This window comes from Torulaspora delbrueckii, chromosome 6 (assembly GCF_000243375.1).
Source record: "Torulaspora delbrueckii CBS 1146 chromosome 6, complete genome".
Taxonomy (NCBI): domain Eukaryota; kingdom Fungi; phylum Ascomycota; class Saccharomycetes; order Saccharomycetales; family Saccharomycetaceae; genus Torulaspora; species Torulaspora delbrueckii.
Window position 1 is genome coordinate 793031 of NC_016506.1, and position 14579 is coordinate 807609.

A 14579-nucleotide genomic window follows, 5' to 3' on the forward strand; every position below is an offset into this window, starting at 1 on the left:
TTCTAAAATTTTCACCGTGGCTTATGATGGTGAAAAATGAATAGTATAAATTTAAGCTCGTCATCAATCTACTTGAAGCCCTGAAAGCTGTCCTGCGGCGTTCATTCGGTAGGTTATTAGGCCCGTTATGAGTAGTTCGTTGCGTCCGATGGACCTAGTGAGCCAGCCGGCTCCTTATCAGGACCGGTATAAGATATTGCAGAAACTCGTAGCTCATTTACAGAAAGTAAGGCCCAATCCGAGTAAAAGTACCCATAAGCTGGCCATTGGCCTCGAAGGGCGAGTTGCCAAGACCAGTGCATCTGCACAAAGCTATAGATTCAATATGAGTATTCTATTTCGCGATTTGACCAAGCATAAGGGTGATTTGAGTAAGATAAGGATAGCTCAGAAACCGATAGTTAGTGCAGCCAAACCATTACGTGAGAATGTGACGAAAGCAACAGCGATGGAGAAACTCAGGGCTTTGCTTCACGAGATTTCCGTGTTGGAAAAGAATGGCTATAACATGAGTTCTGTGTCAAGCGGGGCTGCTCAGGACTCTGTATTAGCTGTCCACGAGACATGCGTGAGATGTAATACTAAATTTGAAAGATCCAATATTATGGAAAAAACTTTATGTCGATATCATGACTCGAAGAAACAATTTGACAAAGCCAATAGGACCTATCAGTATCCTTGCTGCGGTGAGACTACTGCTTCCACATCATTCCTTCGGTTGGGATGTAAGACCAACAAGCACCATGTCTTCAAATCAGAGGCCGTAGAGTCATTATCAGAGATCTCTGAATTCATCAAAACGTGGAAAGTTGAGGGAGAGGAAAATGTGCTGGCTCTAGATTGCGAAATGGGGTTCACATCGCTCGGATATGAAATGATAAGATTAACTGTAGTAGATTTTTTCACCTCAAAGACCTTATTTGACGAAATAATCCAGCCTATTGGAGAAGTCATCGACCTAAATACCCAGTTCAGTGGTGTTAGTGATATCGATAAGCAGTTATCTCTGACCTACCATGATGCAATGGAAAAAGTCGTTTCACCTAACCTCATCAATGCCAATAGTATCTTGATAGGACACGGCTTGGAGAACGATTTAAATGTGATGAGAATAATTCATCGCAGTATAATCGACACAGCAATCCTATACTCGAAGGGGAAATACAAGGTATCGCTCAAGAACCTGGCTTTTGAGTTTTTGAGCCGAAAGATTCAATCTGGTGAGCATGACAGTTCAGAGGATGCGATTGCTACCATGGACGTAGTCAAAGTGAAAAATGGCATACCTCTGGACCAAAAGGATTGGGACTAGTGGAAATCTATAAAGGGGAAGTAACAATTATCATGATTTTTTCTTGTCGTACTGCTGGCTCTCCACGAGCTTTAGGCGAACTTCCATCTCATTTTGATGCTCTATCACTTTTGACAGAGTGTGCTTCAAATCTTGTACCTGTTTTCGTAGATTTTCATTTTCATCGGATGCAGGTAATTCAAACTTAACTGTCTTTTTGATTTGCTTCCTCTTGTTGGATGAAATCGCTTCTTCTTCCAAATTTTCTAAACGCCTCTTTGGACTGGTTGTAAAATCATTGATCTGTTCGTCATTCTCGAGTTTGCTGAAGAGATTCTTGCCCTGTAACTCGGTTTTCGGCATATTGGCCCCTCTTTGAGGCGACAGTAGCCCATTGGTAAATCGAGATCTAAGTTTACTAAGCGATCCATCACCTCCAATCTTTCTTTCATTACTGAAAGTGACTCTTGTTGGTGAGGCTGGGAACACGAGGTTGGTAACAGATCCGCTATCCTCAATCTTTGGATTCCCACCGTGTTTTTCGAAATATGGACGATCCATGCTTTGTGTTATCTTGGAGACGTCGTTTTTCAAACAGTCTGGTGAAGCAAGCCTCTTTGGGGTCAATTGATTACCACTCTTGCTAGGGCTTCTCTTGACTGGTGACATCCTCACCGGCGGTTTCGAGAGATCGTTTGCGTAAGCTTTGGAAGGTGATGTACTGAGCCTTTTAAACACGTTACTCTGGTGCAGTCGTTCCGTCGATGGTGGCTCCATCAAATTGTTTATGTCACGTAGAATACGGGTTGTTTGTCTATCTACCATATCCTGGTTGAGAGATCTTGTATTCTCGATGCATTTGTTTTGTTTACGCTTCGTTTTGTTATATCGCGTATCAACTGGAATCTACAGTAATTAAATAAAATCCTTAGTGAAACAAAGATTCATCACTTACAAGTTCATAAGTCTGGTTACTTCGATAACCTTGTGAGTAAAATACTGGTATATTGCAACGCTGTTGCTCATCGACTTGAGTTATCTGCGTTGGAATATCATTTAGTGTAAAATATTGCAAGTTGGGAAAACTCTTCAAATAATAATCGAATGTCTTCTTCAATGAATGAAGGTGTGCGTAATACAGGCGTCTGATATCATCTGCTGTGATCCTACGAGAATGGGATTTGCCACACGCTAATAACTCGTTCACTTTGTCGGCATGGTCTTGCAATGAATAGGTAACGTAGGCAATTGCAGGAGACTCGCCCATAATTAGAGGGTGCGGCAAGATAGGGAACAATCTGAACATTTGCAGTGTGAAATGCCTAGCATTGACATCTGAAAACCCATTAATAGATAGTTTCTCGGAACTAGGGAAGTATTTCCTCCTGATGATTTGACTAAAGGTATCACGACAGTCACTGCATTGGCAATTCATTGTTGGGACAAACTTGTCACCAGATTCGTCGATTGTAAGTAATGGAGGACTAAGCATATCGGTATTAATGTCTAGGCACTTCAAGGTCTGGGAACAATGAGCGCGTCGTAGACATTTTATCGTTGAAGCATCAACCGTTGCATCAAGCAAATAGTCCACAGTTAACTTCTCTAACCGTCCGTAATTTTCGAAGCAGCCTCTTAGATATTCCATATCTGGTTGCAAAGACGTTAATGTCAGTTTTTTAATGTTGTGGAATTTATGAAATTCGTACAAGTGCCATATCTCATATAGATTGATCTCGTCGTCTCTCGCCTTATACCATGATGTGATAAACAGGTCTTCGAGAGCTGTTGTATCGAACAACGAGTAAAAAGGCTCCAAACAAGCCTCCTCGATTGTGTCTGGCCGGAGATGTAAATGGAGGCTGCGAATCTTGAGCAGATTCGGCACGTTGGGCCTGGCAACACAAGCTGTCGCATACAATGTGAGATCTGATATCCTCGACCAATCATAGTGATCTATAAGGGAGTTCATCCTTTTGTAATAGTCAGCCATGGCCTTGTTTGCTGGTACTTTCCTTGGAGGTGCAATCACAAGCGATTTGAGCCTTGGTGCAAGAATGGCTAGCGCATCCATGATTTCTTGGTCGAGGTATCCTTCAAAATACTGTAGTTTTGTAGCATATCTACCTAAAAGGCTGATGATTCTGATCAGAGTAGGAACGGCCAAATGCCACGAGCAGAGGATCTTCCTGACATTATCGCACAGCTTTGTGTTAGACTCGAAGCTTCTTAGTAATGACTCCAACTTTCTTTCCGCTGAACTCTTGTGAGAGGACGACCATGGGATACAAAGCAATGACCAATTGTGAATTTTTGGCAATTCCAAATCGCTCTTGAATTCTGGCTTCTCGTTAAGGTGAATGTTCCTGTACAGATAGACTACCGTCCTGTTGTACAACTCACGAGAAGCATAGGTCAATGAGATTATATCTTCTTGAGGTAAAAACTTGACCACTTGCTCGAAGCAATTAAGTGGGAGGCAATCAATCATTATCGATCATTCTTTTTATTTTTATTAACGCTGTGAAATTAGGTAATCCAGATCAAATCATGAAATTATGAATTTCGCGACAACAGTCCTAGAATTATTGAAAGATCAGTAGGGTTTAACAAATGACCGTTGGACCTTAATTTCAAAATTAAATCAAACTTAATAATGAATGATGGCTTGAATGATAGGTACAACCCAGCTTTCTTGACTGAATCAAAAGATATGAAAGAGAGCATTGGCTGACTTATCCCTTTTTTCCTCTGACACGGAAAGAATACAAGATTATTTACAAGTAACCTATTAAAGCTTTGCTTTGAAGAATTCCATATTACAATATTTATTGCCTTTGATACCGTAGGTGAAATTTAGAGAGTCATGAAGGGAAAAACAATGAACACATCACCCTTGCAATAGTGTACTATGACGTGAGGAGATCTCTCAATGCCGATGGCCTGTTTTTATTGCTGGCCAATTATAATTTGTTGTCGTTTGCTTGTGAATCTTCGAGGTAAAGACGATTGACGTCTACTAAGTTTTGTGATATCTTTTTTCTAAACTTAATTCGGCGTCCCGAAGTAACCCTTCGTGGACATTTGGTCAATTTGAAACAATACAGAGATGATCAGCAGTTCCCCTGCATAAGGATGAACCGTTTTACAAAGAGATTTATTGATTTTTTTTACAGTTTCACCTCTTAAAACTCCAAATTATCTTGAAGGAGCCCTATCACTCGTCAACAACCTCTGTAATTCTCATAAAAAGATTTTTCAAGCCGAATATGTGTCGCGGGTTCGAACCCTCGCTATGCTTAACAATACAAATTTCATAAATATTCCAATGTCCTGCAATACTCCTTGATTCCTGTGAAGGCCTCTGCCTTTAATGCGATCAGTATCAGGTTACTGCCGTTTACTCCAAATTTCCACAATGATTTCGTGAGATGTAATTGCACGCCTGAACAGTAATTTAATTGATCCATGTCGGCGAAATCGATTACTCGCTCGTCGCATTTCCCCTCGGCTACGAGTCTAGTGACGTGTGGACACTTCATGCCGTTAACTGTAAAGTCTGCGATAGATATACAAGCCGGCAGTCCATACTTAGGCTCTTGGCCTTGATCCTTTACCTTGTAGTTTGCGAGATTAATATCAATCTCCTTAAGGGGTTTCGAGAATAGTTTCTCAAACCGCTTGGCACTCTGGCTTGCCAATTGCAAATGGATAATCTTGTTCCTGCGGTTAAACACAAGTGTGCAGTCGGAAGGATCAATTTGGAAGACCAATTCATGAGCCTTTTGATCGACAAAAGGTCTCTTGTAACAGGCAAAGTTCCATTTTTTTTTCAATTTCTCTACCGAAGGATTGGATTTGAATCGCTTCAATTGTGGGAGTGGACCTTCGAGACCCGGTGTACTCTCAGTAGTCGAATCTGAGCAACAATTTTCTTGCAAAGAAACTGCTGCTGGAGTCAATTGATGATCAGGGAATTCAAAATGACCTTCCTGTAGATCCTGTAACCTCATCATGATATGATCCGTGCCCGTCAGGGGATTATACGAAAGTTGCGCTTTTAGCAACCTTTGCTCGAGGTTTTGCAAATGATAATAACGAGCCTCTGCGACCAATGAAGCTCTCCGACTGTCATCGAGTTCCATTGTAGCGCCACCTAACCATTGAAGCAAGTCTTGCAACAAGTCGGCAGATCTGGACACGTACAACGGTTCCTGTGGCGGAGGCCGCAGTAGTTGCTTATCGATGAAAACACTCTCCAAGTCAGCATACACCCGATCCGAGGTCAAAGTAAAGTAATTAAACGAATCTCCCTCACGCTTAAACAAACTTTTTGCAATCTTAAAAGTACGTCCACTCACATTCGCAAACAGGTAATCGTAATCTTGCAATGACCTGCGCAGTCGTGGTAAATTGTAATACATCGCATCGGACACCAACGTTGTAAATTGCATTTCATCTCGAATATCCAACACATACCCTTGCAGATGCAAATAAATCAATTGGAAAGTATCCGAGCACCGATCGATAAACAACACTTCACCAGCTTGCTGAGGTTCTCTTGAAAACTTGTCAGTGAAATAACTTGGTCCATCAGAGCTCAATGAGGCTCCACTAACTTTAAACAACTTAGTGCCGACCTGAATTGAATACATCGCCTCTGCGGGCAGCAACCGCGGAATCATAGGGTCAAACTGCTGCATTGTGTCGTGGTGACAACCCTATGAGCCAATTGCTCTAACTCTGCACCCAATTGCCAATATATATCCATCAAATGGCTGATTTTGTCCAGCTGGCGAGCCTAGCTGAGAATTACTAAGCGAATGTGTAGATCACCCTTCGCCCCTATAGGGAAAAAGGTAAAAATGTATAAAAGGGCAAGCAATTGCCATGTTTAAAGAAGAGAACTCAACTCTCACAATTTATCAAGAAAGAACCAAGAAAAAAGAATAAATACAATGTCTGATCTATTGAACAAAAACCTACCAACTGGAAACTTCAAGTTCCAATACATCGCCATCGATGACAAGAACTCTGACTCTGAGTCCTGTAAGATGCCTCAAACCGTTGAATGGTCCAAGTTCATCGCCGAGAACAAGACTGTTGTCTTGACCGGTGCCCCAGCTGCTTTCTCTCCTACCTGTTCTGTCAACCACATCCCAGAGTACATCAGCTACTTGAACGAATTGGTCAAGGACAAGAACGTGGACCAAGTTGTTGTCATCACTGTTGACAACCCATTTGCCAACCAAGCCTGGGCCAAGAGCCTAGGTGTCAAGAACACTGACCACATCAAGTTTGCCAGTGACGCCGGTGGCCATTTCGTCAAGTCCTTGGGTCTAGATTTGCCAATCGGCGATGACGTCTACTGGAGTACCAGATGGGCTGCAGTCGTCAAGAACGGTTCCGTCACTTACGTCGGTAAGGAAAAGAACCCAGCAACCGAAGTCACCGTCTCTTCTGTTGAAAGTGTCTTGGCTCACTTATAATAAGTATAAGCTGTGTGTGTATAGTTGTTTTTTAACAAAATTTTAAACTTTTTATTGCAATTATTATAATTGTTAATATTATTATTTTTATTAGTGGTCCCAACGAGTATTAAAACTCATTGGAGTCTTGTATTGCGTAACGAACTAGAAACAATAAAAGATCTTATACATTTTTATACAATTGACCTTGAATTTTATCAGGAAACAAAATCAATTTAGATTAAATTGTTCTTTATTAAACCCCAAAAATTTGAAATAAAAGTATTGCATCAAGCAACTACCAAACCAAAATTGTCGTAGAAAATAAGTCCAAAAACTTAAACTTACAACAATAGAGCAGCAGCACCGGCAAACAAAGCACCAGCAGCTGGCAAAGCCTTAGCAGCAGCACCACCAGTGTAAGAAGAGGTGATCTCGTGAGAGGTGGTTTCACCAGTTTGAGTGGTAGCAGTGGTAGTGTTAGCGTGAGACTCTGGAGCAGCAGTGGTAGTCTCCAATGGACACCAGGTGGTGTATTGGGTGACAACGTCGCTGACGGTGACAGTAGCAGTGGAAACCAAAGCTGGGGAAACGGTCTCGGAACAGACGTGGTCTTTACAAGAAGTGATGGTAACCAAAGTGGTAGACTCCTTGTGAGCAGTCGAGGTGGTGACGTTAGCGGCAGCAGAGGCAACAGCGGCGATGGCAGCGACAGAAGCGACAGTAGAGAATTGCATTTCTAATTGATTGTTTCGAAAGTTAAGGAAGCGAATGACAGAAGATTAATTTCTTGGATCTATTACTAAAAAGAAGAGAGAGAGAGAGAGAAGAAAGAACTTTTTACAAGAACATAGCTGCCAAGCCCCTCTTATATACCTATCAAACCCATTTGCCACTGAGATCCACCGCAAACACCCTCTCCCCCCGTGTCCGTGTGTGTGTGTGTGTTTCTTTCCCCTCCCGGAAGCAGCAAAAAAAAAAATTTTCTCTTTCCTTGCTGGGCTTACCAAAGAGATCCGGCAAGAAAAAAACGCGACCAGCCATGCGAATTTCGTGGTCTGGCCACCGCGTCGCGTTGTTGACAGATTGCTAATAATAACTCGGCTCGCCTAGCTTTCTCTCGGCCGTAGGGTGGGATGTTTTCGTGGGGGAAATGGGACGCGTTTGGTGTCCTGATGTTTGGAAGAATCGGTATCAGCCGATCTTTTGATCGACGGCTCTTAACTACTTGTATCTCTATTTTTCATGCGCGGCGTTGCAGGTTAAATCTAGTATTAGTATAACATTCTATATGTAGTAGATGTACAACCGTATACTACTGACGTACATTTCAAAGTGACGTAGATCTTGATGGCTTTTGTTTTGTATACCTCAAACCTCAAACCCTTGATTGGTGAGTGATAGGTAGTAAGTAATAGAGTGGCGTTCAATCACGTGATCTGGTTTTAGAATGCTGGGTGACCTTCTTAGTTGTCCGGTCTTTTTTTTTTTTTTGCTTGTAGTGGCGGAGAGTGTAGGTGAGTGAGTGAGTGAGTGTAGTAGACACTGAAAAGTTAAATTTCAAATTACTCTAATAGATAGATAGATAGATAGATAGATAGATAGATAGATAGAAACTTCTTCTACAAAGTAAAAGTTCCCAATTGCTTCGCAAAAGCCACTAATCATGGCAACTCATGAAGAGTTTATTAGGACTCAAGTGTTCGGTACGGTCTTCGAGATCACAAACCGTTACACAGATCTCAATCCTGTAGGTATGGGGGCGTTCGGGCTCGTTTGCTCCGCTACTGATACTTTGGCTCAACAACCCGTTGCGATTAAAAAAATTATGAAACCTTTCTCGACTGCTGTCTTGGCCAAGAGGACGTACCGTGAATTGAAATTGCTGAAACATTTGAGACATGAAAATCTAATTTGTCTACAGGATATCTTCTTATCTCCGCTGGAAGATATCTATTTCGTTACTGAGTTGCAAGGGACTGATTTACACCGTCTTTTGCAGACTCGTCCCCTGGAAAAACAGTTTGTTCAGTATTTTCTTTACCAGATCCTAAGAGGTCTGAAATATGTGCATTCAGCCGGTGTGATTCATAGGGATTTGAAACCTAGTAACATTTTGATAAACGAGAATTGTGATTTGAAGATTTGCGATTTTGGATTGGCAAGGATTCAGGATCCGCAGATGACGGGTTATGTTTCTACTCGTTACTATAGGGCTCCGGAGATTATGTTGACATGGCAAAAATACGACGTGGAAGTTGATATTTGGTCTGCTGGTTGTATCTTTGCGGAGATGACAGAGGGGAAGCCTTTGTTCCCTGGTAAGGATCATGTTCATCAGTTTTCTATCATTACGGATCTGTTGGGTTCGCCACCGGAAGATGTTATCAATACGATATGTTCTGAAAATACGCTGAAATTTGTGACTTCTTTGCCCCATCGTGATCCCGTGCCTTTTAGAGAGAGATTCAAGACCGTAGAGCCCGAAGCCGTTGATCTGTTGGAGAAAATGCTGGTGTTCGATCCAAAGAAGAGAATCACCGCCGCTGATGCACTGGTGCATCCGTATTTGGCGCCATATCACGATCCTACTGACGAACCGGTAGCAGATGCGAAATTCGATTGGAATTTCAATGACGCTGACCTACCGGTTGATACTTGGCGTGTGATGATGTACTCTGAGATTTTGGATTTCCACAAGATCGGTGGGGGCGATGGTCAAATCGATACTTCGGCTACTTTTGACGACCAGGTGGCAGCTGCAACTGCAGCTGCTGCACATGCTGCTGCTGTGGCTCAGGCTCAGGCTCAGGCTCATTCAAACTCTTCAAATTCAAATTCATTGTCAAATGTAAATTCAAAATCAAAGGCGGCTAGGGATTCCGCTAATGATGCAATCACTAATTATGGTAACCAAGCGGTTCACTATGCAAATGAGTTCCAACAGTAAATATTTAGCGTATAACTCTTATGTATTTTTATTTTTATTTTTATTTTCTTTACAACGCTTTCTGAATTTCAATTTGTATCAACTAATGGTTAAATGGTTGAAAAATGTAAATAAAGACTTATGAATCTATACCAGGCCAGCATCGCTACATAATGAGTAAAAGATGGAACCTTGCTGTTTTAGTAAGTTCTCTGGCGTGTCGAATTCACGTACTTCACCAGCATCCAATACTAGTATTCGATCACTGTCCATGATGGTGTTTAATCTATGTGCGATCGTTAGGATCGTTCTATCTTTGAACGCAGTACGTATCGTTTCCTGTATCACTTGGTCGGTCTCAACGTCCACAGCTGCTGTGGCTTCGTCTAGGATAAGGATCCTAGATGGGATTAATAACGCACGGGCAAGACACATTAGTTGTCTCTGACCTACACTCAGGTTCGCTCCACCTTCAGTCAAGCGGGTCATTAATCCATCTTTGCTCATACTGAGAACATGGTTTTTTAGATGTGATAATTCCAATACTCTCCATATCTCTTCATCGGAATATTGATTTGTTGGATCAATATTTTCGCGTACCGTACCTTCAAAGACTTGACTATCCTGAGGAATGATAGATAGTTTATGTCTCAAATCATGTAAACCGATCTCGTTGATTGGAACTCCATCGATTACTATACGTCCCTCAGCGGCTTCGATTATTCTAAAGAGTGCCAAGGTCAATGAAGATTTACCTGCACCTGTTCTACCAACAATACCAATCTTTTCCTGGGGTTTCACATGCAGGTTGATATCCTTCAACACAAGGTTCATATTTTCTCTGTAACGAGTCGAGTAATGTTCAAATTTTATGTCACCTTTGGAGGGCCAATCGGCTGGTGGTCTGTGATCTTCAATGACTAATGGTGCTTCACTCTTGATCTCAGAGTATTCCTTAATTCTTTCAACAGAAACGATATTGGTCTCCACTTCCACAGTCATTCTCACGATCCAATTCAACGATTGCGTAATTTGCAAAGCATAACTCAAGGATAGACCAATCATACCGGGTGTCAAACTGCCGGCTTTCAATCTGAGCATTGACAGAGAAGCGGCACCAAAGATAATGATTGTACCAATAAACTCGAGTCTGAACGCTAACCAACGGTTGGCATTGACAGAGGGATAAAATGCACTCATGTTGTTATCAATACGAGATTGATTTATGTGAGTAAATCTGTCTTGTTGATCATAACCACGAATAGTTGAAAGGCCACCTAAACTCTCCTGGAAGTGCGCATACACAGGCGATTTGGTAACCGAATCCAAACGACGAAGCTCTCTTGATGTCCTCAAGTAATATTGTTGATAGTAGACGTAAAGAACAATCATAGGAAGGATGAGGAAAATGAATTGCCATGTGGTAACACAGATCACAATGATAGTAAAAGAAACTTTGGTGACATTTACAAAGAATTGAGCAAAGGTTCTCCCCAAGAGTTCATCCACTTTGTAAATATCATTCGAGAATCTGTTCAAAATACGACCAATTGGTGTAGTCTCAAAAAAAACCATTGGAGCTCTTAACACAGAAGCGGCCATTATTGAATGTAGGTAGCGGGAACCACGAATGGTGCAGAAAACCCATAAAATAATCGTTTGAATTAATGTCGAGAGAGCTGAGCTGAGACCCAATGCAAGGTATATGCCAAGGTATCGAGAAACATGTGGATTAGCACCGTATTTTGAGTTCACTTCTGACCAATGTTTTAACCACACATTACCCATCACAGATAAGAACATCGAGAGAACGATGAAAAACAAAAAGATGAAAACATTCCTTGGGTTACATGCCTTGGCATATTCCCAATAGATAGACCACTTGACTTTTCCCTGTTCACGATGCTCTCTAGTAGCTGAATTTTCATCATCGTCAAAATCAATACTAACTAAAGTCGCGTCACTTGCCCTTCTCAAACTTTCCGAAGAATCAAACTCTAGATCATTCAATTTTTGCAATACTTCAAGTTCATCCTTCACGGGAACACTTGGAACACTTACGGAACTGGATGCCTTAGTCAAATCTGCAGACGACGAGGTCTTTTTCTTACCGAATTCTTTGACTAGATTGGACAGTGGAGAATCCAAATCCTTCGAAATATCCTCATATGAGCCATGTTGAATGATTTCACCGCCTTCAACAAGAGAGATGGAGGAAGCAATCGACAGCACGGTAATTTTGTTTGTAGCCAAAAGTTTTGTTTTACTCTTCAATAAACCACGAGGACCAAGAACATGTTCAATCAGGTGTTGGGCAACATGTTCATCAACCGCGGCTAAAGGATCATCAAGTAGATAAGTATCCGCTCTTGCATATGTGGCTCTAGCAAGAGAAAGTCGAGCCTTTTGACCTCCCGATAACGAAATACCCTTTTCACCAACCATTGTTTGGTCACCATCGGGCAAAATACCCAAATCGATAGTTAACGCACAGGCCTTGATTGTTAAGTCATAAAATACTGGATCGTATTTGTGGCCAAATAAGATATTGTCCTTCACCGTGCCGTTCATTATCCATGGGACCTGGCTCACGTAGGCAGTGCTTCCGTGAACAGCAGCGTAACCCTTCACTCTGTACAAATCACCTAAGAGACTTTGAACCAGAGCACTTTTACCGCTACCAACTTTACCAACAACGCATGCAAGCTCACCTTTCTTAACTTCTAGATTGATATTTTTAAGAGCGACTTGATACTGGGGCTTACGTTTCCATAGGAAATTGGCATCATCACTTATCTTGATGGCAACATCACCGGCTTTTTGTGCCTTAGGCAAATGATGGACAGCATCCTTTTGCAGTTCTTCGTTTGTTAAGAAAGAATACAATCGGTTGACTGAGACGGATGCTTCGATGAAGGCTGTCAAGACCATGGGGACGACATTTAGTGGGAAAGACAAAAGGTTAAACAGCGCTAAAGCTGGGAAGACCAAATCTGTAGTTAATGGCTTCTTTTCTGTGTATACAAACACAGCGAAAGTCGAGCATGACACAAGGAAGGGCACGATGTTGAATTGGAAACTGGTGAGGGCCATGTAAACACCCATTTTTGTCAAATTCTTCAACTCTTTGTCATTTCTGACATGTTCCAATTTCGCTTTGTAAGGCGCTTCCCATGAATACAGTTTTAGAGACTTGATATTATTCAAAATCTCACTGATTAAACGGGACCTTTCGTCCTTGTTCTTCATCTGAACCTTTTGCAACTTCTTTTGAATTCTCATTAACATAGAGTTCAAGGGCATCATAATAACAAGAATGATAACACCGATCCACATCGACCTACCCAGCAGTTTGTAAAGAGATACCAAACACAACAAAATTTGAAATGGACCCGACCAAATCAAATGACAATACTGGGTTAAATCCTGTAATCTTTGAACATCAACACTCATCAAATTAACAATGTCACCGGTTGATGACATGTCTGCGGCTTCATTAGACAGAACCAGGGCTTTCTTGTAAATAGTGGAAGTAAGTGCACTCTTAATATTCATTCCTGTGTTGAACGAATAAAGAAAGTATTGATGAAGGATCGAAGTTTGTGTAAAACTGACCAAAAACATTGCAATAGATAGCATAAATCCTCTGACAATTGGAAGTTCTTTCGTATACTTGTTGATAGCATCAATGCTCTGAATTATAGGGTTGAGCTTTTCCTTCCTTTCTTCATTGTAATCCGTGACAAATTTAATCAGTATTCTGAGCAATTGAGGTTGTGTGAAGGCTAAGATATCGAAAGCAAATTTAAATAAAGCTGCAATCACTAGCTTTCTACCAAAAGTGATCCACAGGGTCCACGTCAAAGAGGGTTTCGGTTTGTGCTTCACCTGTTGTTGCCAATTATGTTCGAACTTTTCGGATAAATCAGAACTTCCAAAACTTTCAGGTAGCTTGTACAAGTCCGTCTCCACCAAATACTTCTTATAACCAGTTCTCATCAACTCCGTCATCCAGGAAAACGAGAGCCTTGAGAAGATATTTGCAGTATCATAGGGATTTTCCTTTCTCCTAGAAGTATGCTCCTGAATTATCTGGTAGGGAAGCAACGGCTTTCTAGGCACTGCTTCAACCAATAGAATTAATAATGCATTAATGCTCTGGAACAGTGTGAATATAAAGACAGAATGTCCCAAAGGCCAATCTCCCTCGTAGAAATGTCTGATTAAAAAGTTCACAGTCTTTGTAGAATTCCCCAAAGCCTCAAACAACCAGTAGAACAAAAGCACTGTATTAGCAACTCTCGACCTGTAGTATTCCACATAATGCAAGGCTAGTGCATCAAAGAGGGATAAAACAGTTAGGATATACTGACTGGTCAAAACAGAATCTTGGAGCGCAGATTTTGACGAGCTCAGAGCCGCCAATGAAACGAAAAGGATTTGTAAAGCCACTAGAGAAAGTCTGGACACTAAAATCCAATCAGTCCTATACTTAACACCAGGGTGCTTCTTTCTGCATAACACAAATAACTCTCTCGTACCAAAAATAAGGAACAAGAGGGCGATCAGATTCAGCAGGACTCCATCAATGAAGCACCTAGTAAGGTCACCATAAAAAGAAATCGGGCCAAAACCTTCGTCTGATTTACACAGCTTACAGGCCCAACCTCCCAGCTGAGAGCTATCGTTCATTCTCACCGCTGGAACTTGCGTAATAACAATTTAAAGAAAAAATACAACGCTCTTTAATATCTTGAGGATGGAAGGTAGATCGAGGGCGCCATTGACAGTATTTTTCACTCTGTATTACTAAGGCGTCCCATTTGGGTTAAAAAACGAATTTTTTACTCGAAAGCATGACCATCGTTAGCTTGATATAATGAGAGTGAGA

General features: G+C 41.5%; 8 protein-coding genes across 8 annotated transcripts; 3 read left to right on the plus strand and 5 right to left on the minus strand.

Annotated features, from left to right (window-relative positions):
- Positions 1–127: 127 nt before the first annotated feature.
- On the plus strand, positions 128–1312 carry REX3 (RNA exonuclease; the record flags this gene model as incomplete). The annotated part of the gene is made up of 1 exon (XM_003682397.1): positions 128–1312. The coding sequence occupies one exon, from the start codon at positions 128–130 to the stop codon at positions 1310–1312; it is 1185 nt and encodes a 394-aa protein (XP_003682445.1).
- Positions 1313–1342: 30 nt separating this feature from the next.
- On the minus strand, positions 1343–2116 carry FIN1 (Fin1p; the record flags this gene model as incomplete). Its single annotated transcript, XM_003682398.1, has 1 exon — positions 1343–2116. One exon carries the CDS (start codon positions 2114–2116, stop codon positions 1343–1345), a length of 774 nt encoding a protein of 257 aa, XP_003682446.1.
- A 103-nt stretch (positions 2117–2219) lies between these two features.
- Positions 2220–3782, minus strand: TDEL0F04250 (uncharacterized protein; the record flags this gene model as incomplete). Its single annotated transcript, XM_003682399.1, has 1 exon — positions 2220–3782. The coding sequence occupies one exon, from the start codon at positions 3780–3782 to the stop codon at positions 2220–2222; it is 1563 nt and encodes a 520-aa protein (XP_003682447.1).
- Positions 3783–4605: 823 nt separating this feature from the next.
- TDEL0F04260 (uncharacterized protein) lies at positions 4606–5994 on the minus strand (the record flags this gene model as incomplete). Its single annotated transcript, XM_003682400.1, has 1 exon — positions 4606–5994. The coding sequence occupies one exon, from the start codon at positions 5992–5994 to the stop codon at positions 4606–4608; it is 1389 nt and encodes a 462-aa protein (XP_003682448.1).
- A 255-nt stretch (positions 5995–6249) lies between these two features.
- Positions 6250–6780, plus strand: AHP1 (thioredoxin peroxidase AHP1; the record flags this gene model as incomplete). The annotated part of the gene is made up of 1 exon (XM_003682401.1): positions 6250–6780. One exon carries the CDS (start codon positions 6250–6252, stop codon positions 6778–6780), a length of 531 nt encoding a protein of 176 aa, XP_003682449.1.
- Positions 6781–7103: 323 nt separating this feature from the next.
- CCW12 (Ccw12p) lies at positions 7104–7496 on the minus strand (the record flags this gene model as incomplete). The annotated part of the gene is made up of 1 exon (XM_003682402.1): positions 7104–7496. One exon carries the CDS (start codon positions 7494–7496, stop codon positions 7104–7106), a length of 393 nt encoding a protein of 130 aa, XP_003682450.1.
- A 929-nt stretch (positions 7497–8425) lies between these two features.
- HOG1 (mitogen-activated protein kinase HOG1) lies at positions 8426–9709 on the plus strand (the record flags this gene model as incomplete). Its single annotated transcript, XM_003682403.1, has 1 exon — positions 8426–9709. One exon carries the CDS (start codon positions 8426–8428, stop codon positions 9707–9709), a length of 1284 nt encoding a protein of 427 aa, XP_003682451.1.
- Positions 9710–9835: 126 nt separating this feature from the next.
- Positions 9836–14380, minus strand: YCF1 (ATP-binding cassette glutathione S-conjugate transporter YCF1; the record flags this gene model as incomplete). The annotated part of the gene is made up of 1 exon (XM_003682404.1): positions 9836–14380. The coding sequence occupies one exon, from the start codon at positions 14378–14380 to the stop codon at positions 9836–9838; it is 4545 nt and encodes a 1514-aa protein (XP_003682452.1).
- Between the last annotated feature and the right edge of the window lie 199 nt (positions 14381–14579).